The sequence below is a fragment of the Oncorhynchus clarkii genome, chromosome 17, assembly GCF_045791955.1.
Source record: "Oncorhynchus clarkii lewisi isolate Uvic-CL-2024 chromosome 17, UVic_Ocla_1.0, whole genome shotgun sequence".
NCBI lineage: Eukaryota > Metazoa > Chordata > Actinopteri > Salmoniformes > Salmonidae > Oncorhynchus > Oncorhynchus clarkii.
Window position 1 is genome coordinate 6,555,046 of NC_092163.1, and position 20,595 is coordinate 6,575,640.

The window sequence follows — 20,595 nt, forward strand, 5'->3', positions numbered from 1 at the left end:
GGATACATGCCAACAAAGACTACAACTGCTTCAAACAATGGGAGAGGCTACCATTGACCATCACACTTTCTTTCATAACCAGGAAGCCCATGTTGAGTTAGCATTGTTCCCACTATGGAAGAGGGAGCAGGCAGCCGTCATCCAGTCTCTCAGAAAACCATGTTGAGCCATCAGTGTTCTCACTATGGAAGAGGGAGCAGGAAGCCGTCATCCAGGGACAAGGACAAAGGTGCAGCACTGGTGTTAGTAGCTGAAAGTTTGACGCGATCAGTGTTGTTGAGCAGAGAATCAACCAGATTGATTCACAGTCAGTGTTGTTGAGCAGAGAATCAACCAGATTGATTCACAGTCAGTGTTGTTGAGCAAAGAATCAACCAGATTGATTCACAGTCAGTGTTGTTGAGCAGAGAATCAACCAGAGAATCAACTAGATTGATTCACAGTCAGTGTTGTTGAGCAGAGAATCAACCAGATTGATTCACAGTCAGTGTTGTTGAGCAGAGAATCAACCAGAGAATCAACCAGATTGATTCACAGTCAGTGTTGTTGAGCAGAGAATCAACCAGAGAATCAACCAGATTGATTCACAGTCAGTGTTTTTGAGCAGAGAATCAACCAGAGAATCAACCAGATTGATTCACAGTCAGTGTTGTTGAGCAGATAATCAACCAGAAAATCAACCAGAGAATCAACCAGAGAATCAACCAGAGAATCAACCAGAGAATCAACCAGATTGATTCACAGTCAGTGTTGTTGAGCAGAGAATCAACCAGAGAATCAACCAGAGAATCAACCAGATTGATTCACAGTCAGTGTTGTTGAGCAGAGAATCAACCAGAGAATCAAGCAGAGAATCAACCAGAGAATCAACCAGAGAATCAACCAGGTTGTTGAAGTTATTCAGGTACATAATACATTTGATTTGTTTAATTCTGTTTTATTCAATTAGAATAATTTACTCTGAATGAGAACAATCACATCTGTGAGCTTTATGCATTATAACATTGATTGACTAAATGATGACGTTGACAGATTTGTAGTAAAACCATTTCATTTCCAGTCAATTCAGAAAGTAAACCAAATTCCACATTTTCCTCATTGAAAACCATAGAAGAGAATTGGGAATTTTCAGTTTACTTCCTGAATTTACTGGAATATTCTAAAATGGATTCAATTGGTAGGTTTTCCTCATGAATCTGCACAACAACACCCTATAATGACTAAGCAAAAACAGGATTAGAAATGTATGCAAATGCATTTTAAAATTAAAACTGAAATATCACATTTAAATAAGTATTCAGAAACTTAACTCAGTGCTTTGTTGAAGCACCTTTGGCAGTGATTATAGCCTCAAGCCACCTTGGGTATGACACTACAATCTTGGCACACCTGTATTTGTGGTGTTTCTCCCATTCTTCTCTGCAGATCCTCTCAAGATCTGTCAGGTTGGATGGAGAGCGTCACTGCGCAGCTATTTTCAGGATTTCTTCAGAGTTGTTCGATTGGGTTCAAATCCGGGCTCTGGCTGGGCCACTCGAGGACATTCAGAGACTTGTCCCAAAGCCACTTCTATGTTGTCTTCGCTGTGTGCTTAGGGTCGTTGTCCTGTTGGAAGATGAACCTTTGCCCCAGTCTGAGGTCCTGAGTGCTCTTGAGCAGGTTTTCATGAATTATCTCTGTACTTTGCTCCGTTCATCTTTCCCTCGATCCTGACTAGTCTCCCAGTTCCTGCCGCTGAAAAACATCCCCACACCATGATGCTGCCACCACCACTTTTCACCGTAGGGATGGTGCCAGGTTTCCTCCAGACCTGACGCTTGGCATTCAGGCCAAAGAGTTTAATCTTGGTTTCATCAGATCAGAGACTCACGTCTGTAGCCATCAATTGCTTTGAAAGGCTGGTCATGGCTCACACCACACCATTATCCAAGAAACCCTGGACCCACTCTAATTTGCATACCGCCCCAACAGATCCACAAATGATGCAATCTCTATTGCACTCAACACTGCCCTTTCACATCTGGACAAAAGGAATACCTATGTACAGTCGTGGCCAAACTTTTTGAGATTGATACAAATATATATGTTCACAAAGTCTGCTGCCTCCGTCTGTACGACGGAAATTTGAAGATACTCCAGAATCTTATGAAGAGTGATCAGATGAATTGCAATTAATTGCAAAGTCCCTCTTCGTCATGCAAATGAAGTGAATCCCCCCCCCAAAACGTTTCCACAGCATTTCAGCCCTGCCACAAAAGGACCAGCTGACATCATGTCAGTGATTCTCTCGTTAACACAGATGTGAGTGTTGACGAGGACAAAGCTGGAGATCACTCTGTCATGCTGATTGAGTTCGAATTTTTTATTTTGTATTTATTTTTTACCTTTATTTAACTAGGCAAGTCAGTTAAGAACAAATTCTTCCAGAATAACAGACTGGAAGCTTCAAAAGGAGGGTGGTGCTTGGAATCATTGTTCTTCCTCTGTCAACGATGGTTACCTGCAAGGAAACACGTGCCGTCATCATTGCTTTGCACAAAAAGGGCTTCACAGGCAAGGATATTGCTGCCAGTAAGATTGCACCTAAATCAACCATTTATCGGATCATCAAGAACTTCAAGGAGAGCGGTTCAATTGTTGTGAAGAAGGCTTCAGGGCGCCCAAGAAAGTCCAGCAAGCGCCAGGACCGGCTCCTAAAGTTGATTCAGCTGCGGGATCGGGGCAACATCAGTACAGAGCTTGCTCAGGAATGGCAGCAGGCAGGTGTAAGGGCAGCAGGCAGGTGTAAGGGCAGCAGGCAGGTGTGAGTGCATCTGCACGCACAGTGAGGCGAAGACTTTTGGAGGATGGCCTGTTGTCAAGAAGGGCAGCAAATAATCCCCTTCTCTCCAGGAAAAACATCAGGGACAGACGGATGTTTTGCAAAAGGTACAGGGATTGGACTGCTGAGGACTGGGGTAAAGTCATTTTCTCTCATGAATCCCATTTACGATTGTTTGGGGCATCCGGAAAAAAGCTTGTCTGGAGAAGACAAGGTGAGCGCTACCATCAACCCTGTGTCATGCCAACAGTAAAGCATCCTGAGACCATTCAAGTGTGGGGTTGCTTCTCAGCCAAGGGAGTGGGCTCACTCAAAAATTTTCCTCAGAACACAGCCATGAATGAAGAATGGTACCAATACATCCTCCGAGAGCAACTTCTCCCAACCATCAATCAATCATCAGTTCAATCCTCAAGAGGCGGGTGGACCAACGAAAACCCACAAATTCTGACAAACTCCAAGCATTGATTATGCAAGAATGGGCTGCCATCAGTAGCCCATTGTCTTCGCTGTGTGCTTAGGGTCGTTGTCCTGTTGGAGGTTCACCTTCATAGGCTGTCATTGTAAATAAGAATTTGTTCTGACTTACCTAGATAAAAAATGCTCAGCCCCCTCCTGTACTCCCTGTTCACTCATGACTGCATGGCCAGACACGACTCCCACACCATCATTAAGTTCGCTGATCACTGACAACAACAACAAGAAAGCCTACAGGGAGGAGGTCAGAGACCTGGTTGTGTGGTGCCAGGACATCAACCATTCCCTCAATGTGATCAAGATAAAGGAGATGATTGTGGACTACAGGAAAAGGAGGACCAAGCACGCCCCATTCTCATCGACGGAGCTGTAGTGGAGCAGGTTGAGAGTTTCAAGTTCCTTGGTGTCCGCATCAACAACAAACTATCATGGTCCAACCCCCACCCCTTTACGCTGCTGCTACTCTCTGTTTATTATCTATGCGTAGTCACTTTACCTACATGTGCATATTGCCTCATTTACCTTGACTAACCGGTGCCCCGGCACATTGACTCTGTACCCTGTATATAGCCTCCACATTTCCTCGCTATTGTTATTTTACTGCTGCTCTTTAATTATTTGTTACTTTCATTTCATCATTCTTTTTAAACATAACCATTTTTTGGCTTTAAGGGAAGAGTATGGTCACATGTAGATTAAAACGATTGTGAAAAATGAACAGAGGAAATGTGTATTAACACACTTCCTATTCATGGAAGTATTTATTCATCATCTACATATTCATATTAAGCTTCTACGTCTGTGTACCGGAACGTATTATTTGGAAGACGTCAGAGAAAATATATCAGCTCATTGTTAAATAATTATGACGTTCTTTCCAATACAAAAAGTGTAGTAACTATTGTTTCCAAACTGCGTTACCCACTCCAGCCAGCAGATGGCGATGAGCGTCTTTCAGTTGACTCTTCTTCCGTGACGTGTAATAGACTGGACGGGACGCTTCTTCAGGAACAACAAGGCGCCAACTCTTTCGACCACCCCGGTAGCTTGCTAGCCAACATAAAACTGAAAGATTGACGCTTTAGACCATGTTAATGTACATTATCTAATGTCAGTGTTTTAAACGATTTTCGGTTGACGTATCAACTGGTTCAATTTGCAAACGTGTTAAAGATTGATACTGAGCCTAGCACTAGGCTAGTCGCTAATGCTAACTAGCTAGCTAACATCCCTGACCATGAGCGCACTAAACTACTCCTCCCTTGCTAAAGAAGAGGAGGTCTGCTGTTTGGAGAAAGAAGCTCTTGCGCTGAACATGGAAGAAGAAGAGGAGGATACAGTGAAAGGAGAGAAAGAACCTTTTAGAGAGGAAGAGGATGCTGTCTCAATAAAGGTGAAGGAGGAAGACATTTTGGGAGTGAAAGAAGCTTTCAGGATGATAAAGGAGGAAGAGGATGCTATCACATTGAAAGAAGAAGAGGATGATATTACAGTGAAAGAGGAAGATGGGAAAGAGGTTGTCAGCGTGGAAGAGGAGGTAGAAGCTTTCATAATCAAAGAGGAGGAAGATGCCATAACATTGAAAGAAGAAGAGAATGTATTGAAAGAAGAGGAAGAACCTTTTGGAGTAAAAGAGGAAGAGGGAGCTATCTCAATAAAAGAGGAGGAGGAAGACGTTTTAGGAGTGAAAAAGGAGGAGGAGTCAGAATATCCGATTACCATCAGTGAGTACTGTCTTAAAAACAGGGGCACAAACTATGCCGTTGTTGAACTAATGTGTGGTTTTAAAGGGGCGTTCTACACTTGAATATGTTGTTCAGTACTGTAGGAATTGTTAAAGGGTCAATCTGCCATTGGTTCATATATTTCGGGGTCTTTTCAATTAGATTTATTGAATTCTCCATTTTGTCGAACAATGCTTTTACATTTGCATTTTAGGCCCTGTTTAGAGATATTAATGCCTCTTGTAAGACCCTTTGTGATTGTAATAGTAGATCATAAGTTTACCATCTGTTTAATGTTCTAGTTCACACAGGAGAGAGACATGACTATTGTGGATCCTCTGGGGAGCCTGAACAACATCCTGATGCTGACGAGGCAGAGAAGAGTCTCTCCAGATCAGAACACCAGATGGTACAGCTTGGTCTGGTCTAGCATACAGCTTGGTCTGGTCTAGCATACAGCTTGGTCTGGTCTAGCATACAGCTTGGTCTGGTCTAGCATACAGCTTGCTCTCTCTGGGTCTGGGCTGGGTTTCTGTAAAGCACTTCATGACAACAGTGACATGAGCATCCATAATGATGTGCGTCTGTGTCTCCTCTTTATGGTTACCAGGACAACGCAAGCCCTTCCTCCCTCCCGGAGTCCCTGTATCGTGCCTCTCCTGGTAGCACCTTACTGCTGGGTATGAAGAGGTTGTCTGTGCTGCTGGTGGACTGCAGGAAAACAACAGGGCTGAGTGGAACTGTGAGAGGAGGAGAAGAGAAGAAAGGATCAGATTTGACACATCAAAGTAAGTGCTGTAGTTTAGTTGGAACAAATACAATAGATCTGCCCACTGGTATCTGTTACCAGGACAACCAATTGACAGGAAGGTAGACTGGTGTATATGGATGTTATGAATATCATAACACTGAAAAAGGATTCTGCCAATGAAAAGAGAGAAACCAATTGACCATATAAAACCTTGATGAAAGAGAGACAGTTTCAAGATGATCCAATGTAAGGTGCTTGTTTTACAAAAACTTTTCCTTAAAACATTATGGATGTTACATTGCCTGTCCCAGTCAACCCCCCTATCTTTACAAGACTGTAGAACAGGCAAACTAAACTCAGGACTTTGGTAATTAATTAACTAATACTGAAGAAAAGCTGTGATCAGGCTGCCTACTCAAGAGAAAGCTTCAAACTGTAACCAGTGCCGGCAACCTTGTTCAGGTTATCATTCAACCTACCAGGGTAGTGACAAACAGTAGAGGAATGAAATCATCAACATGTTTTGATCATATCTTTACTAATGCTGCAGAAATGGGTTTTAAAGCAGTGTCCAGATCCATCAGATGTAGTGATCACAATATAGTAGCCATGTCTAGGAAAACCACCGTTCCAAAGGCTGGGCCTAATATTGTGTATAAGAGGTCATACATTTTTTGTAGTGATTCCTATGTTGTTGATGTAAATAATATTTATTGGTCCGTGGTGTGTAATGATGAGCAACCAGACACTGCCCTTGACACGTTTGAAACTGCTTATCCCAGTTACTAATAAGCAGCACCCATTAAGAAAATGACTGTAAAAACTGTTAAATCCACGTGAATTGATGAGGAATTTTAAAAATGGTATGATGAAGTGGGAGGCAAAAGAGATGGCATATAGGTCTGGCTGTATAACTGATTGGCAAACCTATTGCAAATTGAGACATCATTTGACTAAACTGAATAAAAATAAGAAAGTACACAATGAAACAAAGATAAATTACATGAAGAATGATAGTAAAAATCTTTGGAGCATCTTCAATGAAATTTTGGGCAAATAAAATCTACAATGACAAGTCACTGGTGTCTGACAACGTGGATGGAAAATTGAGGATAATAGCGGCCGATATTGCCATTCCTATTTGCCTTGTCTTTAATTTAAGCCTACTAGAAAGTGTGTGCCCTCAGGCCTGGAGGGAAGCTAAAGTCATTCCACTACCCAAGAATAGTAAAGCTCCCTTTACTGGCTTAAATAGCTGACCAATCAGCCTGTTACCAACCCTTACAATTTTGGGAAAAAAATATTTGACCAGATACAATGCTGTTTTACATTAAACAAATATAGACTTTTAGCTTATAGGGAAGTTCATTCAACAAGCACAGCACTTGCAAATTACTGACTGGCTGAGAGAAATTGATGATAAAATATTGTTAGGGCTGTTTTGTTTGACTCAGTGTGGCTTTTGACATTATCGATCGTAGTCTGCTGCTGAAAAAAACGTATGGCTTTACACCCCCTGCTATATTGTGGATAAAGAGTTTTTATTTTAAAATATAACCTTTATTTAACTAGGCAAGTCAGTTAGGAACAAATTATTATTTTCAATGACGGCCTAGGACTGCCTTGTTCAGGGGCAGAACGACAGAGTTTTACCTTGTCAACTCGGAGATAAGATCCAGCAATCTCTCGGTTACTGGCCTACCGCTCTAACCACTAGGCTACCTGCCGCACCAGAGCTACCTGTCTAACAGAACACAGAGAATGTTCTTTAATGGAAGCCTGTACAACAAATCGAGATGGTTTGGGATTAGTTGGATCGCAGAGTGAAGGAAAACAAGTTCTCAGCATATGTGGGAACGCCTACAAGACTGTTGGAAAAGGATTCCAGGTGAAGCTGGTTGAGAGAAAGCAAGGGTGGCAACTTTTGAAGAATAAAATATATATTTTATTTTAACACCTGTGGTTACTACATGATTCCATGTGTTTTTAATAATTTTGATGTCTTCTCCATTATTTTACAATGTAGAAAATAGTAAAAATAAAGAAAAACCCTTGAATGAGTAGGTGAGTCCAACCTTTTGACTGGTACTGTACCGGTGGATATCTGTCCTTGGGTCTGATGAGTCCAAATTTGAGATTTTTGGATCCGAGCGTCATGTCTTTGTGAGACGAGGAGTAGATGAACAGAAGTCACTCTTAACCAGCATGGCTTCCACAGCATTCTACAGCTATATGCCATCCCATCTGGTTTGGGCTTAGTCCCACTGTCATTTGTTTTTCAACAGGACAATGACCCAACACACCTCCTGGCTGTGTAAGAGCTATTTGATCAAGTAGGAGAGTGATGGAGTGCTGCATCAGATGACCTGGCCTACACAATCCCCCGACACAATCCCCCACATTTCCAGAGATGGAAGTAATTTTTACTGTACTTTTTGGTACCTTTGAATCTAATGTATTGTATCAAGATGGTTTGGGATGAGTTGGATCGCAGAGGTTGTGTGAACAAACTGCACATTTTCGAGTAGCCTTTTATTATCCCCAGCACAGGGTGCACCTGTGTAACAATCACGCTGTTCAATCAGCTTCTTGATATGCCACACCTGTCAGGTGGATGGATTATCTTGGCAAAGAATAAATGTTGACTAACAGTGATGCTCATGAAACATCCAACACTTTACATGTTGCGTTTATATTTTTGTTTATTGTAGTTACTATCAGTTTTAGGAACATTTACCCAAATATTTCACCTTATTTTTTACTTTACCCAAAATATGACATCGGCGATAATCAAAATGTTGAAAATCTGTGAACATCTAAATAAGAAATTGGTCCATTTAAACAGCATGTGTCGAACCCTTTCAACAACGGGGAGATGTTACTGGTGTTCTTTGTATCTTCGACGTAAAAACAAGTTTTGGATTTCCACACAAAATGACTTCTTTAGTTATTTGATGTTTAAGGAAGTGTGTAGGTCACATTCTGTATCATACAGCTATGAAAGTTATATATTTAGAACCACCTGTTCAATTGGAATCCAGCGACGTCTGTGTCCTCAGTGTCCTAGAACTGTCTAGGTTTTTGTGTTCTGACTTGTAAAATAGGATGAATGAAATAAGTTTGTAATAAGATTGTTAAAACTGGCCTCAGGTTATTGAGAGATCTGATTTAGGATTTACCCTCGTAGCAAGGTTGTTTTATCATGTGGTTTCATCTGGGTCTCTATTAAAAAATAACACTGTCTTTGGCAGGAGAAAGACCAGACTCAGAGGAACCAGAGCCAGGGACGTCCAAACCAGCAAGACGACACCAGTGCTCCCACTGTGGAAAGAGTTTTAACCAGAAAGCACACCTGAAAGCTCATGAGAGAATACACACAGGGGAGAAGCCTTACCACTGCTCCCAGTGTGGACAGTGTTTCAACCAAAAAGCACACCTGAAACAGCATGAGAGAATACACACAGGAGAGAAGCCTTGCCACTGCTCCCAATGTGGAAAGGGTTGTAACGGGTTATGGGACCTGAAACAACATGAGATAATACACACAGGGGAGAAGCCTTACCACTGCTCCCAATGTGGAAAGCGTTGTAACGGGTTACGGGGCCTGAAACAACATGAGATAGTACACACAGGGGAGAAGCCTTACCACTGCTCCCAGTGTGGAAAGTGTTTCAACAAGAGAGGACTCCTGAAACAGCACGAGAGAGAACACACGGGGGAGAAGCCTCACCACTGCTCCGAGTGTGGAAAGTGTTTCAACCATTCAGGGGAGCTAAAACGACATGAGAGAGTACACACAGGAGAGAAGCCTTACCACTGCTCCCTATGTGGAAAGCGTTTCAACCAGTCGGGGGAGCTGAAACAGCACGAGAGAATACACACTGGGGAGAAGCCTTACCATTGCTCCCAGTGTGGAAGGAGTTTTACCGGTTTAGGGACCCTGAGACACCACGAGAGAATACACACAGGAGAGAAGCCTTACCACTGCTCCCAATGTGGAAAGCGCTTCAACCATTTGGGGGAGCTGAAACAGCATGAGAGAATACACACAGGGGAAAAGCCTTTCCACTGCTCCCAGTGTGGAAAGTGTTTCGGCCTTTCAGGGACGCTGAAACGACATGAGAGAATACACACAGGAGAGAAGCCTTACTACTGCTCCCAATGTGGACAGGGTTGTAGTGCGTTATGGCACCTGAAACAACACGAGAGAACACACACGGGGGAGAAGCTTTACCACTGCTCCCAGTGTGGAAAGTGTTTCAGCCAATCAGGGACGTTGAAACGACATGAGAGAATACACACAGGGCAGAAGCCTTACCACTCCTCCCAGGGTGCAAAGCTTTTGCCCATTTAGGAAGCCTGAAAGAACACATTAGACTGCACACAGAAAGAGCATGACACAGAGGAGAAGGCTTAGAAAAGCTCAGACTGTGGGAAAACATATTACTCATAACAATCACTTAAATGTCATTAGAGAATCCACACAGGAGAGATAAATTACTTCTCTTAGTGTGTATATTGATATTTCACATCACATTGGCTTAAAATTTATCAGAGAACATACACAGTGCTCCCGTTGTCTTATATTGTTGACTGACAATGTGTTTACCTGTCTTTACCATATAAAATTAAATGGTACAGGGTATACTCAAACATATATTTGACCTACAAAACTAAGGAGATGATACCATCGCTCTGTACCATCACTCATTCATATATCTTTATGTACATATTCTTTATCCCCTTACACTTGTGTCTATAATTAAGGTAGTAGTTTTGGAATTGTTAGCTAGATTACTTGTTGGTTATTACTGCATTGTCGGAACTAGAAGCACAAGCATTTCGCTACACTCGCATTAACATCTGCTAACCATGTGTATGTGACAAATAAAATTGTGCTCATCACCCAATGCTTCAGGAATTCAGACTGTCTACACTGCGCTGTGTAACTCTGTTATTCTCTCTGAGCTCAGAAATAAAAAATATTGGTTTGACTTGGACTCCAGCACATCCTTATTTTATAATATCCACCACAACTCTCCCACAGATTGCTGTTTATCATTGTCTCAATGAAGAGTTCCTCTTTCGACTTTGCTGGGGGCATTTACAAACCTCCCACTGGTTGAATAAACGTTGTTACCCGAATGATGAGATTATTATTTTATTTGTCAAATGGCAACCAAGCAACGATCATCATGTCACCAGAATAAGAACCTCAAAATGTATTGGAAAGGAGCATCAAGCTCATCACGTGCACTTTCACCACCCTGTGAAGTTCATAACTTATTTCATCTGTAGCCTAATAAACTACATGGTTTCTCAAGTCATAGTGGGAGGACCACACAACATATCATGTGACTCCAAGTTAACTAAGATGTGGTTGTTATCATTAAGGAGTTTCCACAGCCATTTCTCGCTTAGACATTTTTACTGACACAAATATACAAACAAATTGTCAAACGGAGTAACAAATAGTCTGTCGGCATTTATAAAAGTGTACAGGCATATCCTGTTTCCATCAGCCCGGTCATTACTTTTGAGATGGTTGGATCAATATCCACCTTCATGATGTGGATGAAGCCTGATTTGGAATGTCTGAGTAGTTCTATATGATGTCATAATACACACCTCTGATAATCAAGTGATATTTGGAATGTCTGAGTAGTTCTATCTGATGTCATAATACACCCCTCTGATAGTGATACATTTGTTCCATTGTTTCCATGTCAGTTGGTTTCCCACTCTGATGATTTATATCTGACAGAGGGGCTTTAAATGAATAGTATGGTGACATCTTAGTGTGTCTTTAAATATGATTATTAATCATAAACTCCTATAGCAACAATACACTGCAGCTTTGACATCAAGAAGAGAATGGGCAGATGGGTGGTGGTGCTACTCTATAGGTAAGGCTGTTCAATATGAATGTTCAATACACACAATAGGTTGACTGGGGAGGTGATGTACCACAGTCAAACTCCTGCAATAAGAGCTAAGATGCTAATATTTGTGGTTAGGTTGATCAGTAGCCAGTTATTCTCAAATCAGTTACGAAAAAAATAGACTTATTTTTAAATCGTATATCTTAGTTGTTCCATAGAAAGTATCTGTGAGGGGGAAAATTGTGTTTATACGCTAACATCCAAGCTAAAATCGCCTGCTTATGGAATTTAGCCAATTTTACTAGGATTTTATCAACATTAAAATTACATCAAAGCAAAAATTCTAAACCAGTTATATTTATCGTTCAGTTACCCTAAACCTCTCCCATCTATCTCTGAAGACCATCCAGTCCTATCCTTCAGTTACCCTAAACCTCTCCCATCTATCTCTGAAGACCATCCAGTCCTATTCTAATTGACATATATTTTTAACTGTGATGTTTCACAAAAGTTATTGACCTTTATATTCTCATAGTTGCTGCAGATAGTAAATAAAAAATAAACATGTTTGCTAAAAGTATTATTATATTATTGATCAATTGTCTATGACTTTACAAATCCCCCAGTAGTGCTGTCTGCAGAGTTAGCTCCAGGTAAATGTTGCCATTCCTTGACATGCGACCAAAAACAAGCTACATAATTACAGAACTAAAACAAATGATCTAATGATTCTGTCTCTTCGCAGCTAAATCTGCAGAGGTTCATTGTATCCCCCATATACAGAACATTGTATTGGTTGAAAGAATTTTGTATAATAATTCAAATAGAAAAATTCCAAGTTTTGAATCTTGCGTCATTCATAATGTTCTTTAACCAATGTTGGTCTTTAATGCAGGACTGACAGACACGTTTCTTACTTTTTTCCCCTTTCCACCATTTTTGTGGTAATGCTGCAATTAGTTGGTTGTAATTTTGGGTAGTGTAGACATTTCCATATATTTCTGTTATCTGCATGTGTGACAACTCCACCAGTCCTATATATGATATAATTTACAACGTTTAAACCTTTTTTATGTATTACATTTTACTTTGATTTTTTTAATCAATTAGTATATTTGAGGTTAACCACAATTTTTTTAACCTAATTCCATTTTCTCCTTTTCGTTTTTCCAGGTTTCTGACATGTCCCTGATTTTCTGGTTAACAACAACATTGGATGTTCTAAGTTCACAACAATACTTAAACCACATCAGGAGACCACTTTTGAAGTCTGAGAAAAATCTAAGAAATTTTCATTTTTGTGTGTAGATACCCTTTAATTCAAGTGGCACCAGCAAGAGCCTTGCTTGGTAAGTGGTGTCTCTGTAGCACACATGTGATTGCAGAGTCTGCTGAACAAATCACAACTGGATTGATGCTAATATTCATGATATCATTCTGCCAGGGAGGCATGAACTACTTTGTAGTTAACATTTAATTGACAAGGTTTGTGGGGAAGCTTTTTCATCAACCAGAAAATGGTTGTCATTAGCATCATCGCTAACAGCTACACATAGTGGATCATTAGCATCATCGCTAACAGCTACACATAGTGGATCATTAGCATCATCGCTAACAGCTACACATAGTGGTAGACTGCACTCAGACAGGGGCATTTCCTGGCTGATTAATCTGATTAAAGTTGAAGGGAAATACAAATCACATAGGCAAATTTAATGACAATTTTGAGGCAGAGAGTTCAGAATAACTATAACAAAAAATGAATACAAATTATACCAGGGCACTTTAGAGACTGGAAGGGTAAAGGGGCATGTGCTCTCACAGGTAGAGACATATCTGTCCATGTTACCTTTTGCAAAGTGGGCACTGCTTCATGTGGAAACACCACCACTCACCTAAATAGCCCACATGCCGCTGGGTGAGAAGTTTTTTAAAATTGTTTTTGGGCAGAATTATGTGAGGTGTTGTTAGTGGTGAGCCTTGGTCCATTTAGCTCGGAATATGCCACCCTCGTCAATCTGTCACCTAATCCTGCCTAATGGGCAGGTCAGCCCTGGAGGAAAGTATTGGCTGTAAGAAGTAAGAGAACATAACATCTGGTTGTTTTTAAATGACTTCTTTTGACATTGCTTTATTTTTGTTCCGATCTGTGTTGCTCACTCCAGTCAGCAGATGGCGATGTGAGTTTTTCAGGTGATGCTTCTTGCGTGACGTATAATCTAGTGGACGGAACAGGAGGCTTCTTCAACAGAGACAAAAGGCTTCCGTTTCAACCAATGCGGTGGTTTGCTAGCGAACATAGATCCGCAGCGTTTAAGCTCTTTAGTCTAATCTTGTGTATATTAATCTTAGTGTTTGAAACACAATTCTGTTTACGCATCTACTTGTTAATTTAAACGTAGTTTGCTTCTTAAATTAGCGAATGTGTTAACTTGATACTGCACAAGGCTAATCGCCCGGAGCATGAGGTCACGAAACTAGACGGAGAAAGATCTGGTGAAAGGAGAGGAAGAATGGACGAGGAGGCTATCACATTGAAACAAGAGGATGATATTACAGGGAAAGAGGAAGATGGGAAAGAGGTTGTCAGAGTGGAAAATGAGGAGGTAGAAGCATTCAGAATCAAAAAGGATGAAGATCCCGTAACATTGAAGAAAGAGAATATAGTGAAAGAAGAGGAAGAACCTTTCAGAATCAAAAATGAGGAAGATTCCGTAACATTGAAGGAGGAGAATGTAGCGAAAGAAGAGGAAGAACCTTTTGGAGTAAAAGAGGAAGAGGAGGATATCTCAATAAAAGAGGAGGAAGATGTTTTAGGAGTGAAAAAGGAGGAGGAGTCAGAATATCCGATTACCATCCGTGAGTACTGTCTTAAAAACAGGGGCACAAACGATGCAATTGTTGAACTAATGTGGTTTTAAATGGGGGATTCTACTGAAGTTCTACACTTGAATATGTTGTTCAGTACTGCCATTGGTACATATATATTTTTTAAATGAGATGTATTTTATTCTCCATGTGGTCTATATTAAAGCTTACTTCATCTTGTATAACAGGATTCTACAATCCAATTCTGGTGCATCATTTCTACTTAAAATATCAAAGGGATGTAAAAGCCACCCATTTCATGGAACGACCCTTTAACACTTGCATCACAAACAGTATTTTTTTTAAAGGCATAAATTTAGGCCCTTTTTAGACATATTAATGGCTCTGGTAAGACCCTATGATCGCAATAGAAGATCATAGGTTGACTGTCTGTTTGATGTTGTCATTCACACAGGAGAGAGACATGACGATCCTGGATCCTCTGGGGAGCCTCAACAACATCCTGATGCTGACGAGGCAGAGAAGAGTCTCTCCAGATCAGAACACCAGATGGTACAGCTTGGTCTGGTCTAGCATACAGCTTGCTCTATCTGGGTCTGGGCTGGGTTTCTGTAAAGCACATAATGACATGTGTCTGTGTCCCCTCTTTATGGTTACCAGGACAACACTAGCCCTTCCTCCCTCCCGGAGTCCCCGTGTCATGCCTCTCCCGGTAGCGCCTTACTGCTGGGTATGAAGAGGTTGTCTGTGCTGCTGGTGGACTGCAGGAAAACAATGGGGCTGAGTGGAACTGTGAGAGGAGGAGAAGAGAAGAAAGGATCAGATTTGACTCATCAAAGTAAGTGCTGTAGTTTAGTTTGAACAAATACAATAGATCTGCCCACCGGTATCTGTTACCAGGATAACCAGCAGAGTTCTGTTAGTTGACAGGAAGATAGACTGGTGTATATGGATGTTATGAATATCATAACACTGAAAAAGGATTCTGCCAATGAAAAGAGAGAAACCAATAGACCATATAAAACCTTGATGAAAGGTAGCTTTGGAGAGAAAGTTTCAAGATGATCCAATGTAAGGTGCTTGTTTTACAAAAACTTTTCCTTAAAACATTATGGATGTTACATTGCCTGTCGCAGTCAACGCCCCTATCTTTAAAAGACTGTAGAACAGGCAAACTAAACTCAGGACTTTGGTAATTCATTAACTAATACTGGAGGAAAGCTGTGATCAGGCTGCCTACTCAAGCAAAAGCTTCAAACTGTAACCAGTGCCGGCAACCTTGTTCAGGTTATCAATCAACCTACCAGGGTAGTGACAAACAGTAGAGGAATGAAATCATCAACATGGTTTGATCATATCTTTACTAATGCTGCAGAAATGGGTTTTAAAGCAGTATCCAGATCCACCAGATGTAGTGATCACAATATAGGAGCCATGTCTAGGAAAACCACAGTTCCAAAGGCTGGGACTAATATTGTGTTTAAGAGGTCATACATTTTTGCTATGTTGTTGATGTAAATAATATTTGTTGGTCCGTGGTGTGTAATGAGGAGCAACCAGACACTGCCCTTGACACGTTTGAAACTGCTTGTCCCAGTTACTAATAAGCAGCACCCATTAAGAAAATGGCTGTAAAAACTGTTAAATCCACGTGGATTGATGAGGAATTAAAAAATGGTATGATGAAGAGGGAGGCAAAAGAGATGGCATATAGGTCTGGCTGTATAACTGATTGGCAAAACTATTGCAAATTGAGAAATAATTTGACTAAACTGAATATAAAGAGTAACTACACTATGAAACAAAGATAAATGACATGAAGAATGATAGTAAAAATCTTTGGAGCATCTTCAATGAAATTTTGCGCAAATAAAATCAACAATGACAAGTCACTGGTGTCTGACAACGTGGATGGAAAATTGAGGATAATAGCGTCCGATATTGCCATTCCTATTTGCCTTGTCTTTAATTTAAGGCTAATAGAAAGTGTGTGCCCTCAGGCCTGGAGGGAAGCTAAAGTCATTCCACTACCCAAGAATAGTAAAGCTCCCTTTACTGGCTTAAATAGCCGACCAATCAGCCTGTTACCGACCCTTACAATTTTGGAAAAAAAATATTTGACCAGATACAATGCTATTTTACATTAAACAAATATAGGCTTTTAGCTTATAGGGAAGTTAATTCAACAAGCACAGCACTTACAAGTGACTGATTGGCTGAGAGAAATTGATGATAAAAATGGCTTTACACCCCCTGCTATATTGTGGATAAAGAGTTTTTCTTTTAAAATGTAACCTTTATTTAACTAGGCAAGTCAGTTAAGAACAAATTATTTTTTTCAATGACGGCCTAGGACTGCCTTGTTCAGGGGCAGAACGACAGAGTTTTACCTTGTCAACTCGGGGATTCAATCCAGCAATCTTTCGGTTACTGGCCTACCGCTCTAACCACTAGGCTACCTGCCGCCCCAGAGCTACCTGTCTAACGGAACACAAAGAGTGTTCTTTAATGGAAGCCTGTACAACAAAATCAAGGTAGAATCAGGAATTCCCCAGGGCAGCTGTTTGGCACTCACTTTTTTCAATCTTTACCAACAACATGCCAATGACATTTGAGTAAAGCCCGTGTGTCTATGTATGCGGATGACTCAACACTATACACGTCAGCTACTACAGCGACTGAAATGACTGCAACACTTAACATAGAGCTGCAGTTAGTTTCAGAATGGGTGGCAAGGAATACATATTTCTGATTACCTTAAGTTACATGGCCTACTACGCTAATTCTGTAGCGGTATTGTTAGAGGGGGGTAAATATGAAGATTTTGTTGGTACGCCAGGCAGGTATTAACCCTAGTTATTAAAGTTAGTTATTACCTATTATAACATTATTATTATTATTATTATTAAATATTATTAAAACTGAAAGGATGAGAGTAGAATAGATAGAGTAGCGCTTCCAGACACATTCTAAACATGATGGAGACGTAAAGGAGGACTGTAACAGCTAATGATGAAACATTATGGAGTCTTAAAGGAGGACTGTAGCATCTAATGATGAAACATTATGGAGTCTTAAAGGAGGACTGTAGCATCTAATGATGAAACATTATGGAGTCTTAGAGGACTGTAGCATCTAATGATGAAACATTATGGAGTCTTAAAGGAGGCCTGTAGCATCTAATGATGAAACATTATGGAGTCTTAAAGGAGGACTGTAGCATCTAATGATGAAACATTATGGAGTCTTAAAGGAGGACTGTAGCATCTATTGATGAAACATTATGGAGTCTTAAAGGAGGACTGTAGCATCTAATGATGAAACATTATGGAGTCTTAAAGGAGGACTGTAGCATCTAATGATGAAACATTATGGAGTCTTAAAGGAGGACTGTAGCATCTAATGATGAAACATTATGGAGTCTGAAAGGAGGACTGTAGCATCTAATGATGAAACATTATGGAGTCTTAAAGGAGGACTGTAGCATCTAATGATGAAACATTATGGAGTCTTAAAGGAGGACTGTAGCATCTAATGATGAAACATTATGGAGTCTTAAAGGTGCCCCCTAGTTTCAAGAGTTAATGTGCCATAACCGGTTTTAATGTGTTTGAGCCAATCAGTTGTGTTGTGACAAGGTAGGGGGGTATACAGAAGATAGCCCTATTGGGTTAAAGACGAAGTCCATATTATGTCAAGAACAGCTCAAATATGCAAAGAGAAGCAACTGTCCATCATTACTTTAACCTTTCTGATCTCCCCATCCCGGATCCGGGATCGTGAATACAGACTCAAGCTCATTACCATAACGCAACGTTAACTATTCATGAAAATCGCAAATGAAATGAAATAAATATGCTAGCTCTCAAGCTTAGCCTTTTGTTAACAACACTGTCATCTCAGATTTTCAAAATATGCTTCTCAACCATTGCAAAACAAGCATTTGTGTAACAGTACTGATGGCTAACGTAGCATTTAGCGTAGCATTTAGCATTAGCATTCAGCTGGCAACATTTACACAAAAAAACAGAAAAGCATTCAAATAAAATCATTTACCTTTGAAGAACTTCAGATGTTTTCAATGAGGAGACTCTCAGATAGCAAATGTTCAGTTTTTCCTGAAAGATTATTTGTTTAGGACAAATCGCTCCGTTTTCTGCGTCACGTTTAGCTACGAAAAAACCCCTGTATCCAGGATTGTGTAAATCTATCAGCAAGCTCATTAGCATAACACAACATTAACTATTCATGAAAATGGCTAATGAAATGAAATGAATCTATTTGCTCTCAAGCTTAGCCTTTTGTTAACAACACTGTCATCTCAGATTTTCAAAATATGCTTTTGAACCATAGCTAAACAAGCATTTGTGTAAGAGTATTGATAGCCTAGCATAGCATTAAGCCTGGCATTCAGCACGCAACATTTTCCACAAAAAAACATAAAAGCATTCAAATAAAATAATTTACCTTTGAAGAACTTCAGATGTTTCCAATGAGGAGACTCTGTTAGATAGCAAATGTTCTGTTTTTACAAAAAATATTATTTGTGTCGACTAATCACTCCGTTTTGTTTATCACGTTTGGGTAAGAAAAAAGAAAAAAGTCATTTAAACGCTTTTTTTCCAAATTAACTCCATAATATCGACAGAAACATGGCAAACGATGTTTAGAATCAATCCTCAAGGTGTTTTTCACATATCTATCGACAATAAAATCCATCGTGGCAGTTTACTTTCAATTCTGAAGAAATGGAACGCGCATGGACTTACTGATTACGCACACAGGACACCGGGCGGGACACCAGGTAAATGTAGTTTCTTATGGTCAATCTTCCAATGATATGCCTACAAACACGTCACAATGCTGCAGACACCTCGGGGAATATACAGAAAGCGCAGGCTCATTCCTGGCGCATTCACAGCCATATAAGGAGACATTGGAACACAGCGCCTTCAGAATCCGGGGCATTTCCTGTATGAAACATCATCTTGGTTTCGCCTGTTGCATTAGTTCTGGGGCACGCACAGATAATATCTTTGCAGTTTTGGAGACGTCAGAGTTGTGTCTTTCCAAGGCTGTCAATTCCATGCATAGTCGAGCATCTTTTCGTGACAAAATATTGCGCTTAAAACGGGCACGTCTTTTTATCCAATAATGACACAGCGCCCCTATAGGTTCAAGAGGTTAAGGACCACCACAATAATGGAAGACCCAGAGTTACTTCTGGTGCATAAGTTCATTAGAGTTACCAGACTTAGAAATTGCAGCCCAAATAAATGCTTCACAAAGTTCAAGCAAGGGACACATCTCAACATCATCGGTTCAGAGGAGACTGCGTGAATCAGGCCTTCATGGTCGAATTTCTGCAAGGAAACCACTACTAAAGGACACCAATAAGAAGAAGAGACTTGCTTGGGCCAAGAAACATGAGCAATGGACATTAGACCGGTGGATATCTGTCCTTGGGTCTGATGAGTCCAAATGTGAGATTTTTGGTTCCGAGCGTCATGTCTTTGTGAGACGAGGAGTAGATGAACAGATTATCTCCGCATGTGTGGTTCCCACCGTGAAGCATGGAGGAGGAGACGTGATGGTGTGCAGGTGCTTTGCTATTGACAATGTCAGTGATTTATTTATTCAAGTCACACTTAACCAGCATGACTACCACAGCATTCTGCAGCGATATGCCATCCCATCTGGTTTGGGCTTAGTCCCACTGTCAATTGTGTTTCAACAGGACAATGACCCAACACACCTCCAGGCTGTGTAAGAGCTATTTGACCAAGATGGAGTGCTGCATCAGATGACCTGGCCTCGACCTCACCCAAATCGAGATGGTTTGGGATTAGTTGGATCGCAGAGTGAAGGAAAAGCAGCCTACAAGTTCTCAGCATATATGGAACTCCTACAAGACTGTTGGAAAAGGATTCCAGGTGAAGCTGGTTGAGAGAAAGCAAGGGTGGCAACTTTTGAAGAATAAAATATATATTTTGATTTAACACTTGTGGTTACTACATGATTCCATGTGTTTTTTAATCATTTTGATGTCTTTATTATTCTACAATGTAGAAAATAGTAAAAATTAAGAAAAACCCTTGAATGAGTAGGTGA

At 40.5% G+C, this 20,595-nt stretch overlaps 1 protein-coding gene across 1 annotated transcript in view; it reads left to right on the forward strand.

Annotated features, from left to right (window-relative positions):
• LOC139370087 (zinc finger protein 436-like) overlaps nt 1-20,595 on the forward strand; it is a 36,083-nt gene that overhangs the window by 12,342 nt on the left and 3,146 nt on the right. The window contains exons 2-3 of the mRNA XM_071109401.1: nt 5,334-5,431; nt 15,145-15,322. Of these exons, the coding sequence (XP_070965502.1) occupies nt 5,334-5,431; nt 15,145-15,322 (276 nt within the window). The remainder of the gene's footprint in view (nt 1-5,333; nt 5,432-15,144; nt 15,323-20,595) is intronic.